The sequence below is a fragment of the Lagopus muta genome, chromosome 4 (genome assembly GCF_023343835.1).
Source record: "Lagopus muta isolate bLagMut1 chromosome 4, bLagMut1 primary, whole genome shotgun sequence".
Classification (NCBI taxonomy): Eukaryota; Metazoa; Chordata; class Aves; order Galliformes; family Phasianidae; genus Lagopus; species Lagopus muta.
The window spans coordinates 19,393,062-19,411,344 of NC_064436.1; the positions used below are offsets into that span (position 1 = coordinate 19,393,062).

Consider the following 18,283-nt stretch of genomic DNA (forward strand, 5'->3'; position numbering starts at 1 on the left):
TCTAAAAAGGAGAAGGAATAGAGAAAGCTTTAGGATGAATAAATGACTGACACACTATTTTTGTGCAGTCAGCACTGAAAAAAAAAAAATGCCTCCAACAATACATTAGCATCATTGCTGTCTGCTCCTGGTTGGCTCAGCCAGTTAGCTCCCATTCGTTGCTGCAGTTCAATCAGCCTTTGGAAAAGTTGTCACAACAAACCAGCTGGGTTTGCTGAAAAGGATGCAGGGCTGATTCCCAAGCAGCCCAACAGTCACACTTCAGTAACACGGTTTTTCATCAGTGTAAGATTCTACTGTTCTCATAATAGAATAAATTGAATACAAATCCTACAGATTATGGCCTGTTTTGCAGGTCATACTACAACTCCTCAAGTCTAGTTTTACCCCGTGCAGCCAATGCCTCACATTGTTTCCTATCCTTAGGAAAACAGAATACTTCAGTGCAAGAAAACTGTTATATGCATCACAATTTCATCATCACCTTCATGGGCTACATGCATGCACACCTAGTGGTCAGCATGAGGGGTGAGAACTGAAACAAAAGGAAGCCATTTAGGAATGATCAGCAGATTATTAATAAAAAAATATTACTTACATGATAAGAAAATACATACTATGGAATGCTCATAATCAACAGTTTACTGTCTTTTTCATGGGCATGAAGTGCATAACAACATTCCGTTCAGCAATATTAAAGGCTGATGACAGATTCTTGAAGAAAAAGAAAAAAATCATCAAATTACTATCTGTAACTAAGCGAAAATATATAGAAAACAAAACAGGAACAGCATCACATATGTTACACAGAACATCACAATAAAAAGAGCTGCTAAGAATGCAAAAACCACAAGGACGTGAGCTGAAACCAAACTTAACCTCATACTTACTGCTCTAACGGTAACAAAAGAAAAGTGCAATATTATGTTGAGATCTCCATGAAGATGTTCTCAACCTCAGTTCTAATGTGAACTATCTTTAATTAAGCATGTTCTTTTGTGTATTATCTGGACTTCAAGGGAAGTGTATTTGGACTTCATGAGCTTTCTCTTTCTGCTCAACCTTCATATGCTCAGACTGCAAGCTATGACTTTTTGGGCTGCTTAAGAATTTTAACATGTAAGAATGTAAACCAGTCTGAAAAGTAATCAGAATTGTTTTTTTGTCAAAAGAAGCAAATGAAATTAATCTGGCACAGCATGGATTCAAATGATTCTGCTCATGAAACACATTCCTTGCAACAAGAAAAAACACAGGTAATTGCAGAACCAAAGAAAATGTTTTACAGTAGGCTAAGAAATCAGCCTTGATTATAACAGTTTCTGTAACTTTGTTTTTATCTCCATGCCATGGATTCATTGCCAAAATTAGGGGTAAAAAAAAGTTGCAGTTTTATATTAACATAGATATGCTGCCTGACAATGCCTTTCCAGAGAGAAATGATAGAGAATTACTTCAACCCAATTCTTTGGATTGTTCTTTGTCATACTGAACCCAAACTGCTTTACAGATTCTGACAAAGGTGGGATAAATTAGGTCAAGTTATATAAAATACTCTGGGTCCTCATATTTGCCATCTCATTTGATTTCAGGCATTGTCATGTCACTTGTACGAGCTGAGATATAGTTGTGTAATGAGATGCATCCTCTGTTACTAGTTGCTTGTAATTGAACCTAGAACTACTGACATAAATGAGTTAGTAATGCTGTTATCCAGAAAAAGAATTGCTTGTCTAATTCATTGAATTGCTTATTTAATTTACATCTTGTTTTGACATATGAAAAATTCCTAGTACGTTCTGAGATGTGGGGCAAGCAGAGCTAGTAGGCAGGAAAACCTACTACGGGTGGTGAAAAGATGTTTGCAATACCCAAAAGAACTTTCAGAAGTTCAAACAGGGTGGACAGATGGTAACTTCTATTGCTTCCATTGTTTCACAGAACCACAGAACGGCTGAGGTTGGAAGAGTTCTCTGGATGTCATCTGGTCCCAACCCCTGCTCAAGTACAGCTGTATAGATCTGCTGGCCCAAGACAAAGATTTTGGGCACCTTCAAGAATGGAGACTACCTCTCTGTGCAGTGAGTCCAATATTACATATTCTAGCAAATATAATGGTAGTGGACTGGGATAATCCTGGGTCAGGTCCTCAGATCCTGTAAAATCAAATACCTCAGTGAAACTAACAACATATATCACTAAGTTTTCTGTCCACTGAAAGTCAAAAGCGAGACAGATCCCATAAAGTATAGTCTCTAACAGCTGCATACAGCACAGGACTGGTATGATATTTATCGCATACGTAGTTGCTTGTGAGCCTTTTAATGCATTTGAGCATTACAAAGTTTATTGGTGGTTTTCATTATGTAGCACTTAAAAAACTTCAAGAAGTCCATTAAATTCACGTCTTCAGATTACAGTGAGTGGTAAGAGGATGGAGAAGATTTAAGATAGGCTTAAGTGCTCAGTATGAAAGGAAATTAAGGAGTTTCAGGGCTATCTACCTGGTCTGGTAAACAGTTTCTGATTCTTCTACAGTCTGCTCAAATGACGCAGCAGCATTCAATCTTACTTTATATAATCTTACTATATTCTTAAAGCTCTATATTCAAAACCAATACATAACTCCAAATAACACTTTTAAACAATTCTATAGGTTTTTATGGATATTTTTTGAGGGGAAACAATTAATTTGGGATCAGTATTTAATGCACAGTTGGATACGGACTTCAACAGTCTTAAATAAGCAAGCATGCTCCTTAACTGAGATTTTCTTAAGGTAGAGAAACACAGTAGCTCTGGCTGAGATGGACTGGGAGCTCCAAACTAGAAGTTTTTTCATTAGGATTGAAGCAGGTCTGCAATAACAAAAGTAAGAAAGTTTCAGGAACAGAAAATGAATTGTGACTGTTTCATGAAAGGAGAGGGAAAAATCTAAGAAATAGACTGGAGCAAATCTATCAACAGTTTCCAATCAAAACTGCTTTACAGGCAATGACAAAATATTCTAGGACAAAAAAAAATATCCAATTTTAGAGAGCTCTACAGAGCTTTAAATAGCAGAATACCCAGGTAAGAGAATTAATAAAAGCATTAATAAAAGAATTAATAAACTGTTCTGTGAACTAAAACAAAGGGATAAAGGTTGTTTGCTGACACATTCAAGAAAGTACATTTTGTTCTTGTCTTTTTACTTCTAATACATGCATAACTGATAACTGAGCTTGGCCCAGCAGGAGAGGTATTAGAACTGAAAGACAGACAGTAAAGTGTCTATAAAAAGCTTTACCTTCTTTCAAGAGTTATAGCATAAACTACTCCAAAATCTTTTGCAATGGTCTGAGTAGAGTAACAGTGCCCCTTCTGAACTGTCAGCTCTCAAAGGCAGAGGGCATCCACAGATAAACAAGCTGCCATTTTTCTCTTGAGTGGAGTTAAAGAATACCATCAGAAAATTAGACTGGTAGTAGTACTCAGTTTGTACTTTCATTGAAACTAAAAGCAGTGGTCACAAAAGGAAAAAGGAACACATTTAACACATGTTGGAACAGAAAGCAATCGGATTAAGTCCACTTAAAAACAGTGCTTTCTGCACTGCATAGACTGTTCTCTGTACATGGAAGCAGGTATTACATCATAGCAATCTTTTGCACATATTTGTCCATATCCTCATGGTTAACAGATGAAAAAGATGTGCACCTAATCTTGAAGAATGCTAACAAAACTGACTACCCTTTACAAGTTTAAAATTAAACCTTCTCCTAATTTCCACACACACCAGCAAATTCTGAGTAAGAACACAGAGCGAGGCCATGTTACTCTCGGAACTTGAATGTCCTCACTTCTTTCAAGCAAGGTAGGTGCTAACACAGAATCAATTAGAAGGTTTATGCCCTCCAGATTGACAGCGTACATGTCAGTAGTATTTATTCTTGTAGCAGCAGCTATTGTGTATACTAATCATGTACAGATATCCTGCTAGTTTAAGATTATTAGGAGCTAAAAGCTGCAATTGGAAACTCTCAGTAAGGATTATTCTGGAACACATTTTATTTTGAGGGCTTTTTGGTATTTATGACGGAGCATATAAAAGTAATCCAATTGTAAAAGAGATTTGTAAACTAACTGAAGGTTTCAAATTGCATAAATCACTTAAAAATTTTCTTTTCCAGATTCCTACTTTGAATACAAAATGTTACTCTAACAAGGATGAGGCATCCATTTATAACCAAACGTTTGTGTATAATGGTCAAATGCAAAAAAAGGAGGAATTAAACATTTATCTGAGTCTTGATTTTCATCCAATACCTTGGGTAATTTATTCTGAAATTCTAATTATATCCCCTATACAAGCACTGCAAATATGAAAACCAAGAGAACAATATATTTGCAAGAGCTTTTTTCCTCTGTCTTTTCCAAAGTAAAGAGATGGCTGCGGTCAAATTACTTAATGAAAAGAACTCTGTGTCAGCAATCATCCTAACAAAGAGAACATGCCCATTTACAGTATTGTTTAACTATTTCTATAGTAGGTGACCACACTAAATGGGTATTTGAACGGTAACATGCCAAACGAATAAAAACAACCTTCATGGTGCCAAACATTAGCTATTTCTACAAAACTAACTAAAAGCATGCAAAAGTAGTGCACAGAAATACGTGTATCTACTTCATCTCCTGGCCTCTTAGACAATCTGAATTGTCTATATTTTATGTGATTCCGTTTCAGAAAGCAATGTCAGTACAACAGACCAGAAGTTATCATCTGTTCATGATATCATCCAAGCTTATATTGAGCCGCAGTAATATATATGCATCATAGCTCAGGAGCTGTTAACACAGCATGAGTATGAGATCAGGTTATCTATCCACGAAATAAACCTACAGTTTATGCCAAAGTGCATGAAAAACAATAATAGCTGATGAAAAACCATAATAACTAGAAGCTGTGCAATTCAGTAGCCTCTTATTAGCTGAAGAAGACTGAGTAAAAGTTGATTTTAAGAAGTCAGTCACTTAATTAAATGGTGGCACCAGGGATTTAAAACAGCAATTCAGAACTCTGATTGTTCTGGTTGCCAATACTAGTCCTGACCAGAGACCTCAAAGAAAAGGGCAACTCTGCTGTTGAAGGAGTGCGGGTGGCCCAAAGTTGTTGGTGTAAGCTCTAAAACAGGAAGCTTCTATCCACCACGATCCTTCACTATTGTCTCTTTTAACTATGGATAACTTAAGCAATCCATTTTTGTTTTGTTTTGCTTTTAACAAGCTCTGTTTAAGAGCGTGATTTAAATCTTGAAATCTTGGCTCAGGGAGAATTTGTGATGGGGAATTCCACTGGCTGAACAGAGATGCCACAGAGAAACATACCCATTATAAAAATGCATACCCAGACACTTAGAAACTTACTGGTACCCCTGGAGTTCTGTGCAAAGCTCTAAGTTGATTACATTATTCTAGTACACCAGTTTTGTATTTTCTTTGCAAAACAATAGGATTCTTTGTGTATAAGCTGTTAAAAAATCACCTACGTGTTTTTCTTGGCCTCTTACATGGCTTCTAATACGCATTTTTATACAGTCAATGCAACCAAGGAGTAGGTCAGCTTATCACAAAAACAAATCAAAACAAAAACAGGCAAAGCTCTTAGATTAGTTCAAACAGCCACAGGTAAACCAGAAATGGTCCCCAATCCAGAAAAAGAGCACAGATAAAAATATCTTAAAACATGCTGGGATGGGGAGCAAGACAGAATTGCTAGAAGGATTGAGTTCCACAGCTGGAGTATCTCAGATAACTACTGCCTACTCAACTCAACCTTCCTTTGCACATTTGCACTGCTCCTCTGCTTACACTGAAACTACATTGGCTGTATTGAAAGTATTAGGCAAAACATCTGATAAGAATCAGACTTTTTTTTCAACAGTGTAGTTACTCTGTAGCTTTTTTTTTTTGAATGAGTAAATTAAAAGTGAGTTCTAGTCTTGTTCATATTTATTTCATATGTCAGTTAACTTCATTTCCTCCAGATTTAACATTTCCATCGTACCATATCTCCAGCCTATTTCTCCCTCTTGAAAACCATTCTCTGACCAAAATAAGTCCAAAGGACTAGATAGGATGCATCTGATAGTATGGAGAGAACTGTCTGAAACCTTCATGAGACTCCTCTTTAATAGGTTGTGAAACAGGAGAGGCTCCCCAATGGCTTCAGAAAGGCAAACACTAAAGCAAGAAGTACAACATGAGGAATCACAGGCAGGTCACCCTCACTTCCCTTCCTGGAAAATCACAGAATGAGGAGTCTTGGAAGATTTCCAACCTGATATGGCTTATTTCCATTTAACTCTGTAGCCTCCTTAGTAAACAGCTATCAACTGCAAACACAAAGCATAAAACACACGATTTATCTCTTTTCTTACCTGCAACCTTGTTTTAGGAACATCTGTTCTAGCATATCAATCCCAAACAGTTGAAAAACTGCTGCTTGATACAGCTGTAATAGGAATCACACTGAGGTCTTCAACATCACTTCTGTTGTCTCTAAACAGTAGCATAAGAAAAAAAGAAACAGCAACACCAGGAAACACATCAAAATCTGGTAATCAAGACTGTTACACGGCAGAGATTAATTAACTCTTACACTGTTTCACCTAAATAAGCCTTTTCCTCATTATTGCTTTAATGAAATAAATGAAACCGACTTTCCTTTGTCTCCTGCATCCATTATTGGACAGATGCACCTATTTAATTTAACTGAGGATTATAATGCTACATTTGAAGGTGTTAGAGCTCTACCGATAGATACTAGTGATACTGACAACAGTTCATAGTAACTTACTGTACCTTCATAAATTGTCAAAATCTTGTCAAAATGCTGCGTTAAATTACATCTAATGCTACAACACCAAACACAGCAAACATAATATAAATGTTAGAAATGTTAGAGTTACAACAACATACTTGAATAAAAAGCACCAACTACACTGGCGCATTATTTTAAGTCAACATTTAATGCTCGGAAGAAGTTGTCAACAATTAAAAGCATGTATGGAATGCAGTTCCAGGATGTAGAGAACAAGTCAACTTTGGAAAACTAGCACCAGGAGAGAGTAATTTATATCATATAATGATATGTTAATAGAAAGATAAAGTAATTACTCTTGACTGAAAAAAGTGTAAATATTTTAATGTCAACTAACATTTATGGTGGATAAGGTGCTCAGAAATATTAAGAACACTTTCTAAAATTAGATCTTGTTTTCTGCCAATGAAGGGGACACATCCAAGAAATGAAGATGCCTTTTCTTTTGTGTGTTTTACCTATTCCGAATGCTTCTGCAGCTAGCCTGCAATTGCCCCAAATTTCATGGCCACCTTTTCAACCAACACCATTATTTAAATTATTTTAGAACCCACATATTAAGATTCTGCTGAGTTCACCACTCATTCAGTTGCACTGTGATTCCAAATACAGACAGAACATAGATTTTTTTTTCTAACTTCAAGAAACTCCATCCTCATCAGTTTACAAATACCATATTGGGCACTGGTGTTGATAAACGAATTCCAAACTCAAAAAGATACCCACTGAAAAGAAGGGATAATGTTAAATTAAAAAGAAAAAAACATGGCAACATCAGCCAAAAAACAACTGGCAATAAATTCTCTGTGTGCTGACATACCTGCTGTGAACTAAACAAATACTGGAGTCTAAACATCATGATGGCTTAGTACACTGAAGTACTTAAAAAGTCAGGTGCCATATACATTAAAGTCAGTGATGAAAACATAATGTATTCAGCATCACAGAGAGCTTGCCACCTCCAGTGCAGCCAAGATTCCAACCCACAGGTACTTGCATAAGAGCCATTCTAATTCTAAAAATTCAAGGAACTTTTTCACTTAAGGAAGGATGACCAACAAAAAAGAATAACTTGGTAACATGGTACATTTCAGTTCACGTAACAAGTTCATGTTTCTGTATGATCATGAAGTATTTATGTTTAAAATGGTAAACACTAAAATTAATAGTTGTCTTCATTATTAGTGCAACTGTATCATTTAGCCCTGTTCCAAGGGCTCCATCTCAGCTGATGCTGTACAAACTCATGAAAAATCAGCACAGTCAAGTGAAATAGTCTAAAGAGGAAACAGTGTACCTTTAGTCAATAATTTAATCTCTAGTCACTGATTATTTAATCAGTTAACAAGGAAATCTCCAATAGTATCACTCACATTGCATAAACTGAAGCATTCAAGTAGCATATCTGAAAGAAAAAAAAAAAAACATATGTGAGAAACTCAAATAGTTGAGTAAAATAGTTTTGAGTTACTAATTAAGAAATACAATGCTTGACACCTATAAAGTTTTAAAACTAATTGCTTCACTCAGAAATGACCTGCATGATTTTGATTTGTTATAACACTAGCCTAAATACTTTTCCCTACACATGGCTTCTCAGGGAAATAGCTGCAAACGAAGAAAAAATAAAACTTGATTTCAGTTTTGCATGTAATCATAATATTGTCCTTCCTTCATCATAAAAAAGTAATGAAGAAGTTTTCTCACTCCAGATATACAATCTGGAGATCCAAATAAATTAACGTGAATAATGTTCAGATTTGACATAGTTCTAACTCACAAACAGTTCTCTTTGGCAAATGTATCTCTGAGCAAAACCTCCAAAGGCAACTGATATTGCCAAGTGTTTTATACTAGCTATGCAATCTTCCAATCCCTACCTTCTCTTGTAACTATAGAAAATTGCAGAAAAAACACTACATTATTTTCAAGAATTCACAGTGCAGGTATGAATACCTATTTGCTTACCTTCATGCTTCCAAATAAGAGTGCAGCTTCCTTCAATCTTCACATTAAAACAAACATTTAGATCTCTTAGAAAGAGCTTCCATAAAGAATGAAGTATATTGGGATCCTTTCTTTTCCTCCAATACCTGTTGCTGTTTGTAATTCTCTTTCCCGCATATGCTGATTAAACTTCAGATATATTTAAATTAAACCACTGCAGAATTTGGAAGTGTATGAAACCCACAAACATACAAGAAATATCTTGTTATGAGCTTTTTTTGCTGTGACAGTGTGAACAGAGTTTTAAAGTAGGGTAGGAAACTGCATACTAACCCAAACACAGAAGAACATTTATTTTCATTTAATGGTAACGTGTCTATGATTGAGCTTTTCAAATAATTCCACAACTGCAACTTCTTCCAAATTTAAATTGAATATAAAAGTAAATAAAGATGACATATATGGACACAAGAACTTCTTTTAAAAATTGTATCTGACAGCAAGTCTCTTTCAAATGGAAAGTAATCCATTTCAATTAGCAGAGGTGGCAGTGAACTAACCATCATTGTTACATCACTGTTAGCTTCTATAATCTGGAGGACAGAGAAATAAGGGTTTGCTCTCTTTACCTCCCCCCTCCACTCCCCCCCACTTTCCAATGACTGGGTACAGAATTCTTGTGCAATATCTAAAGGTAAAAATTTTACATCATTTTTAAAAGCATTAAGTTGGAATACAAATTATATGCAGAGTGATGCTGAAAGCATTCTAAAGAATTTGTGTTAAGAATCTTGATGAAATAGTATGGCATTCTTTAGCAAAATCTAGCCAACAGCTGTTGCATCAGTTTCATCTGATCACTGTTTCGTCACTGTTGCAACAGTTTCCATCACTACACCATAAATCTGTTCCCTCTAGTGAACTGCATTACCGGCTGATAACTGCTCTGCCCATGAGCACAAATGAAGTTTTGAACATGAATGCACTTTTGAAGCAGCCAAGACAGCTTTACTGAAAAGGAAATGACCTTCCCTTCTAAGCCTTCTTCCCCTTTTTTCTAAGCTTCTGCAGATGGATGCAATTCTATGGACCATTGTTAGAGAAGCTTCTCACTATGAGAACCTAAAGTTGCTTAATGACACATTACAATCTGCAATGCTCTGCATGCAGTTCACTTTCTACAACTTCTCATGCTGCTTCCTTTTCCAAACACGATGGGTTCAAGATGCATGATGTCTGGTTTCCAAGTATGCTTGTATTTGCTGTATGTTTTTATGCATTGAAGATTTATGATCAACGTCAAATTTCATTCTCTAAACTGGGGTGCCCACAAACATATTGTTCTTTGGAGAACAGCTCTCTGGCTCCATCGATGTAACTTGGACAGAGTAGTTACATCTTTCTGCAGCCCATGCTCGATCAAGATCCACAAGCCCCATACACTGCTTTCCTGAAAAAAAGAGGAAAGGAGAGCACAGAAAGTCTAAAAATACGCAAGCATTATCAGAAATATGTACTTCAATTTTAAGACGAAACATCAGTAAGTCATCAAAAAAAAGTTCCAAATCTGCTTTAAAATCTTAATCTGTTTTACTTCAAATAGACAAGCATTAATAGTTCTAAATCACATCTGCATCTTGTAACCTTCATTTACTAATGTTCTTCAGAAGGATTATTAACTCTGTACGTAGGGAGAAATATAATAGGCACAGCTATTTTTTAAGTATTCCCAAAACTTGCAGAAGAGTGTGTGCATTAAAATAAAAGCCACAGGAAGAAAACAGCTAGTTTGTCCCTCAGCTCCTGAGTTGCTGAATCCTTACTCCTTTATAACCATAGTTGTTTTCCTACCACAATTTGATCTAAAATCTGAAAATCTTTGGTTACTAACAAGCAAGGAAGGAAGAAAATACTGAATAGTTATCCAGTGTAGATGATCTGAAGACACATAAATGAAACTGTGAGCGAAGATCAGATTTGTGACTACCTGAGGAACCTGAATATCCACAAGTCTAAAGGTCCTGATGAGATGCATCCCAGAGTCCTGAGGGAACTGGCTGACACAGTCGCCAAGCCACTCTCAAAGCCAATATTACTGTCCCTTTTCTCTTTCTTGAAAGAATTGCAAAATTATGTATTTTTTGGACTGAGATCAGTACTCATAAAGAGAATTCATATTCAGTTCATCATCAGGACATAAGTCAGGTATTCTAAACTACTCTCTTACTTGCTTATTTATTTCCCTTCAATATATATGGAATTTGGTTGCACCTGGTAAGCATCTGTGCAAGCTTAAGGTAGTTGGCATGAACATGTCCCCTAGTATCTTTGCATTTCAGGACAGCTGGTGCACATCACACTTCAATACAATGTTCAGTGGAGTCTTTCCTCTCTTTCCACAGTGAGCTGATGGCCAGAAGTATTTTTTCCTTCTCAACTGAATTCGCTATTTTGACTTCATCAAGATCATGACATTTTGATTCTACTTTGGTGGTAGCCTCCAATTTGTGAGGGGAGCTATAATGCTGTACTTTGTGTGCAGCTTATTTAGGGGCTTTTAGGTAATTAAACAAAATTCTGTTAGTTTACTGAGGCTGCATAATTGCTGAATACTATTCTTACTATACTATTATACTATATACTGCTGAATACTATAACTTACTATTACTATTCTGTAATATACTATTACAATACTATTCTTAAAAGTAGAACAAGCCATTATCATTTACAACTGAAAATGAAAAGCCTTCAGTTGTTTAGAAATATTTTGCATTAAATGAAATCTGCAGAGGCTTCTCAATATCTGATTATGCATTGCACAAACATAAACAAAATCTCACAATGGCTGCAACACTAATCTGAGTTGATCTTAAGTTTTTTGCAAACATGACAAATGAGCCCAACATCGAGTTTCACAGCTGAAATAGTTAAATGGAATGGGAATGGTTTTCAATTCAGCTGAGAAGCGTTACCTAGAACCTTAAGGGGAAAAATAAAGCAACAACCATTCTTTAAAACATAAAAAGCAATGACATTTCCTGTCTGGGAAGGGGGAAAAATGATTTGTGTTTGGTCTTTGCCAGGAAAAAGAACAGAAGTTATGTTTGTGATTAAAAAAATTACAGTTTCAGAGAGAGAAAAGGTAACAGTTACAACCTTTAAAAGATGTTGAGTCCTCTTCCAACTTTCAGTCCATCTAGCAAACAGCAGGAGAAAATTCCTGTTGCTACACTGGTACCTGAACACTGATTTTTTTTTCATTCACAAATACCACAGATGATAGCAGAACAGACAAGTTGTAAAATACTGTCATCTTAGTACCTGTGTTTCTTTTTCTGCAGCTAGTATAGGAAATAATCAAAATTCTTTGAACAAGTCTTATTGAAAAACATGATTATTTGCTTCCACTGCTTTCATATGCTTAGTAAGGGGGGAGGAATAACCATGTGCATCAATATCAGGCAGAGGATGACCTCCTGGAGAGGAGCGCTGCAGAAAGGGATCTAGGGGTCCTTAGGGGTCCTGGTGGACAACAGGTTGGCCATGGCACAGTGGTGTGCCCTTGTTGCCAGGAAGGCCAATGGTACTCTGGGGTGCATTAAAAAGATTGTGGCCACCAGGTCAAGGGAGGGCATCCTCTCCCCCTCTGCTCCATCCTAGTGAGGCCACGTGTAGACTACTGCATTCAGTTCTGGGCTCACCAGGAAAAAAAAAAAACAAAAAGAAAAAAACCAAGGATCTCCTAGGAGGAGTCCTGTGGAGGGCCACAGAGATGATAGAGGGCCTGGAGCATCTCTTGTATGAGGAAAGGCTGAATAACGTGGAAAAAGTTTGGCCTGGGGAAGAGATGACTGAGAGAAGATCTAATAGATGTTTATAAATATCTAAAGGGAGGTGGGAGGCTAATGGATGAGGCCAGGTTCTTCTCGATGGCATGTAGTGGTAGGACAAGGACTAATGGCCTAAAACTCGAACATACAAAGTTCTATCTGCACAACCTACTGTGGGATACCTGCTTTAGCAGGACCTGATGATCTCCTCAGGTCATAGAATCACTTCAACCCCTGTCATTCTGTGATTGTGTGGTTCACATGAGCCAAGAATCCACCGTTATATCCTTAGAGATCTCAAGCCCTTCTGTCTTTTCTGACATGGAGTCTAGCTTATAGCTTCCACTGGAACATTAGTACCAGACAGGAGCACATTACAACCTCTTATGAATAAAAAAAAACTAGAATTTTGCACGTAATGAAGAAACAGCTTTGCCTATTCCATATTTTCAAAATCTTAAGTCTTTTTTTTATTATTTCTTCAGATAAAAAAATAGAAAAAGCAGTGGAAGAACAGTGAGGTGTACACTTATGCATAATATGAACTTCTGTGCTTCTGGTTATTAAATACTATGTTATATACTTTGCTGTCTATGTGGGTAATGAAATTACCACCAACTTTATGCACTTCTTTATCTCGTAAAACAGTTAAGCAATGATCTGAAATTATGGGGATGATATTGCTTTTGCCACTAACTGCAAGGAAATAACCCAAAAGAAGGCAGCTACTCTTACTCAAAATTGCAGTAATATAGAAATCTGAAGCTATAGCATAAGCTTTCCCACAATGGGAAACCTTGTAACCCCAATAAGGGGCAAGCCAAATTGTGCTCTGGTCAGAGTTATCAAATTAGAATTACTCATTTAAATAGAGTCCCAGAAAATCTTCAGGATGTTGTCCAAGATTATTACAAATTTAGTATTGAGGTGGGCAGAATAGGTTTGCATGCCATGAAGCCTGTCTGTATCAAATGTAGCCTAAATTCTGTGATGTAGTTTTGCTGTTTACAGCTGGTGCTACTCGCCCATCTGAATAGGTTACTACCAGCAATTACAAGCAGCATAAAGGGTTCACACTGCAAATCACTGCTACAAATAGCAAATACTTTTAATGTGAAATGGACTGGCAATAGAAGGACTTCACTGAAGTTCACAAAAACCTCACTTTTTTCATAGAAGGGAAAAATGTGGAGAAGAAAAAAGTACAATGCAATCCCTCTGGCTCATGCTAATAACCAGGAACAAAGAAACCAGTTTTAACACCATAGTTCAGAACAGCAAGGAGAAAAATGTGAAGAAACCCAGATTTCACAGCACTGTTTATTCCTTTATATAGCAATGTAAAGACTTTACTGAAATGTTTTAAGTAATAGCTGTAGAAATTCATACCTATCAGCTTCCGATCAGGTGGAAGATGAACAGCTGTCTGATCTGCAAACCTACAAAGGATCATGTGCTCCTAAAAGGAAAAGTAAAGATACTTAGTTCATAGCATTTCTTCCTTTTGAGTATGTTAAGAAAAATCTAATTGGGGTTGGAACTAGATGATTTTAAGGTCCCTTCCAAATCCAAGCTATTCTGTGACTCTATGATTCTAATTTACTATTCAGATGTATTAAAAAAACACTATCATGTAGAAAACAGTGTTTCAAAAAAAAAAGTGTAAATCCTAATTTTATATTACTTTGCATTGTAAAACAAATTGAAAAATCAAGTGCAGCTATAAGCAGATTTCTACTCAAGTATACATGTTTCTTGCCTGCCTTTAAACTCAAATTGTACTTAATTTAATCATATGGTACAATTGAGGCAGTTCCCTACTATAGCTAACACACACAAGGTTCAGCTCACAGCTCCATAATACATGTGCAATGTGCTATAACATGATTAGAACTCAGTATGTTTTGCTCGGGCATTTTTGCTATATTTTTTGGTTTAAATATTACTATTTCTGTAGAATGAAAGGATTGAAAATGCTTAAACCAGAAGTAGGTACTGGGGAACAGAGAAAAAAAAAGAGACAGGCAACGTGGCTGTTTTTAGGAGAGAGGGAACAGCAGAGAGATAAGCAGCTTGGGAAGAAAAAGAGGGGTTTGGCAGGAGAGGAAGAATAAAAGACTTGCCACTTAACCTGGAAATCTGGACTGACTCCAGTGCCTTAGCTTCCTACCAGAGATGAGCCTTAAAGTTAAACTGAAGCCTAACTTACGACCACATCTTTTTCCTGTGACAGAACCATTAAATTGTGACACCTTCTGTTGGTTAAAAATGAGGAGAAAAGCATTTCTGAAGTAACTAGGATAACCACTTTAAACTGCACAAACTTTGTGCATGCAGAAGCCGTTAACTTGCTTTTTAGAATACCCACAGAAATGCCTATCAAGTTTTCAAAGCCATATATCTAAAGTTATTCATTCTTTCTTTCTAGGTCTTTGACAGGGAGAGCATCTTGACAAATAGAGTTTTTAAAAAAATGTATCATGGTAGACATCTAGAGCTACCATAACCTTTGCAACTGTAAATGAATGAATTACAGCATAATGTTCTCATCAAAAACGTTTTAGAACTGCCAGACTTCTGGATGTCTTTTTAGATCTCACTAAAATGGGAGATAAGAGAAATGAATTTCAAATGGGAACTGGAGGGGGGTGACACAGACAATGTCTGGCTAGCACATGGTAGCTTTGGCTACTAGCCAGCATCCTATAACAGTTTAGGAATATGAAATATATAAAAATGCATACAGCTAGCTGTGTAACAGAAGTTATTTATAACTAGGATTACTTGAGGCACCATCCAGCCGAGATCATTTGTACAAACTCTTACATTATTAAGAACAGAAATATTTTTTTAGCATTGTCCTTGGCCCCATGCAGTTCTGCAACACAGAAACGATGCTGAAATTTCTGAAGAGGTGATAAAACATGCAATTTAAATATCCAGATACAAATAGATTCAAGGAAAAAAAAAAAGAGCAGAAAAACAACAACAACAAAAATCAGAACTTCAATAATATTGCACACACTATCCTAACCTAGGCTTCCTTGATTTCATGTCACCATACCTGTCTGTACTGTCAACTGGTCAACTTTTAACAATATGTGAGCAAGTATTTTCTAATCTCAAACCTGAATTTTTCTTGATTGTGTGTTAAAAGTTGTAAACATGCTGAAGGAATGTTAACCGATGAAAAAGCTAATCACAGATTCAAATCTCACTATGCCGTTTTATCAATGCAAACTATGGAAATTTATTTCTGTGCAAGTCAGTGAAGTGTTAAATCAGTCTGTCACAAAGACTATAATAACTGAACCTCGCTGTATAAGCTGGCTGAAGTTTTTTTTCTTTCTCAAATGTCCTCTTACTGCAGGATCAAAAAGGTCTTCCTGCTATATACAGCATTCTTCAGTATGCTCAGCATCCCAAAGCACGTTTGGAGATTAAAAATAGCATCTTGCAAACATCTTTTTGTAATAGAAGACTATTCTGCATCTCCAAAATTCTTTTCTAAACACTGAGACTTTGCCTAGGATGTGATAAATTAGTGTTAATAAAGTTTCTATATAATCTTGCTTCTCTTGAATAGAAATATTCTCTTTCCATACCACATTAAGTGCATCTAACCTTCACAACCCTGGTTGCTCATCACTAAGTTTAAACACAGTGGACAAATCTCCATGAATCGGTACCAGTCATCTCCTGACTACTGCACTGTCTTGTCCTATTGCACTCCTCTGTTATCTTCATTTTGTCAGACCTGCATGCTTCACTGCTTCTTTCTCCCACTTTTCTCACACTACATCCACACAGACCATGTCTCTTCAGGATCAAAACACATTTGAATCTTTTAAAAGTTTTTAAAACAGTACTGCACAAAATTCTTGATGAAGAGAATTATCTTTTCCTGCTCATTGTATGAGATCTTCTAGACATAAATTTGAGGGAGAAGTACGATTTCACCAGAAAATAGTATCTATAAAAGTAACGAAAATAGTATCTATAAAAGTAACAATTGTATCTAAAAACGATTACAAGTTTCTACAGTGTAAACGTTAGTATTTAAGAGTAGATAACTAAACTGCTACCGTGTAACTTTTAACTGATACATGTTGAAGGAGATTCCTTAGGATTGGTTTAGGAATTGCTCTTCTACAACTTATGAGGAAAATAAAAAGACCTTTTCTGGAAAATAATATTTAAATTTATGGAAAGAAACTTAAAAAAAAAAAAAAAAGACTATGGTGGAGAGAAGGCAGCACAGTGACATCTGCGCTACTGCATAACACAAGCATTCCTTCTCAATTATAAGATAAATACTCATATTTCATTTGATAAGACCCAGTGAAGTGCAAGGAATGGCACAACACACCCTCCGTTCACAACACCCAGCTGCTTACTTTACATACCTTGTAGGATAAAATTTCCCTGAACTGATGACTGGAAAAAGAAAGAGACAATTCAATTAACATCTTAAAACGTCCAGCTGCAATGTAAAAGCAATCCTTACATACCAGACCACATTTTAAAGAGAAGAGCACTATCTGTAGCCAACCAAAAGACATTCAAAAGACTATACATGAATACACCTCATTTACAAATACAGAAAAAGCACATTTGATGTTTTTTTCCTCTTCTATTGAATTATTCATAGAAACCCTCCCTTTAAACCATTAAAAATGCTATCAGAGGTTTACTAGGTTTTCCATATTTTCACATACTAGGGATTATACAGGCATACAACTTCTAGACGTGCATATATTTTCTGTGTATCACTAACATAAGTTTCTAAGATGGAACTGAGTGGGGAGAAAAGGGCCACACAGAGAACGTGAGTCAGGTAGTAATACGGGCAGTCTGGTATGTTTTATAATCTTTTTTCTCCCCCTCATTTTTTAAAAGTAAGCTCTAAAAGATAGCTCAAGAAAGGTTTGATAAGTTGTGAACCACAGCATTTCCTACACTGGCTTATACTGTCATGATTCATAATTTTAGCAAAGACGCCAACAATTCACCATCTTGCAGCACCTATAGAAACAAAAGATTCCTAACAGTGTGCATTTCTGGTCTTCACGACCTAAAACCATAACCTGTCAAGAGCTGCTGTTTAACAAGCCAATGGAAAAGTTGCATTATGCGCTACCTTCAGAAAGCCTACAATTTTATTGCCGCCTCTGTAAGAATACTGCTTTTTTGTTTTCTCCACTGACAAAGTACAAAAGGGACACAGATGAAGATACAGGAAATTGAGCAAGACAGCACCGTTAAATGCAGAGTTCATCAAACCAGTAAATTTTAAATTATTTACTCTCCAAACATTTCTGTGACAACACTCTTGAATACTGGAGAAAAATATGAAAAATATTTTGCATTATGTTAGATTTTCTGATCCCTTTTTATACAGTGTGTTTCAGCTCCTTACTGTAGCAAATATGGATCTGAGACAATGCTGTAATTCCTAGTATGATGAAGTCTGATCCATCTTGGACACATAAAAGGCAAAGCTCAGCTTCAGGAAATAAAATAAACCTCTCCCCAACCTAGCTCTACGAGGAAAGCAGTTAGCATCTTCTGCCACTTTTTGCCTGAATTCTACATTCTATTTGTATCAGCAAAAGGCATTAAAATTCTTAAGCCTACATAC

General features: G+C 36.3%; 1 protein-coding gene and 1 long non-coding RNA gene across 7 annotated transcripts in view; one reads left to right on the top strand and one right to left on the bottom strand.

Annotated features, from left to right (window-relative positions):
* The window catches only part of LOC125692629 (uncharacterized), a 63,474-nt gene that overhangs the window by 4,214 nt on the left and 40,977 nt on the right, over window positions 1–18,283 (top strand). The window contains exon 2 of the long non-coding RNA XR_007376788.1: window positions 1,942–2,081. This is a non-coding gene — a long non-coding RNA (uncharacterized LOC125692629). The remainder of the gene's footprint in view (window positions 1–1,941; window positions 2,082–18,283) is intronic.
* The window catches only part of GSTCD (glutathione S-transferase C-terminal domain containing), a 66,623-nt gene continuing 50,430 nt past the window's right edge, over window positions 2,091–18,283 (bottom strand). For 2 of the 6 annotated variants that reach the window (XM_048943356.1, XM_048943361.1), the window contains exons 10-13: window positions 17,049–17,079; window positions 14,032–14,101; window positions 8,163–10,262; window positions 2,765–6,543 (exon numbers count right to left, since the gene is read on the bottom strand). In XM_048943356.1, the coding sequence (XP_048799313.1) occupies window positions 10,126–10,262; window positions 14,032–14,101; window positions 17,049–17,079 (238 nt within the window). In that variant the 3' untranslated portion in view covers window positions 2,765–6,543; window positions 8,163–10,125. Of the gene's footprint in view, window positions 6,544–8,162; window positions 10,263–14,031; window positions 14,102–17,048; window positions 17,080–18,283 lie in introns of all 6 variants that reach the window. The other 4 variants (XM_048943360.1, XM_048943358.1, XM_048943359.1 and 1 more) reach the window with 4 other exon arrangements.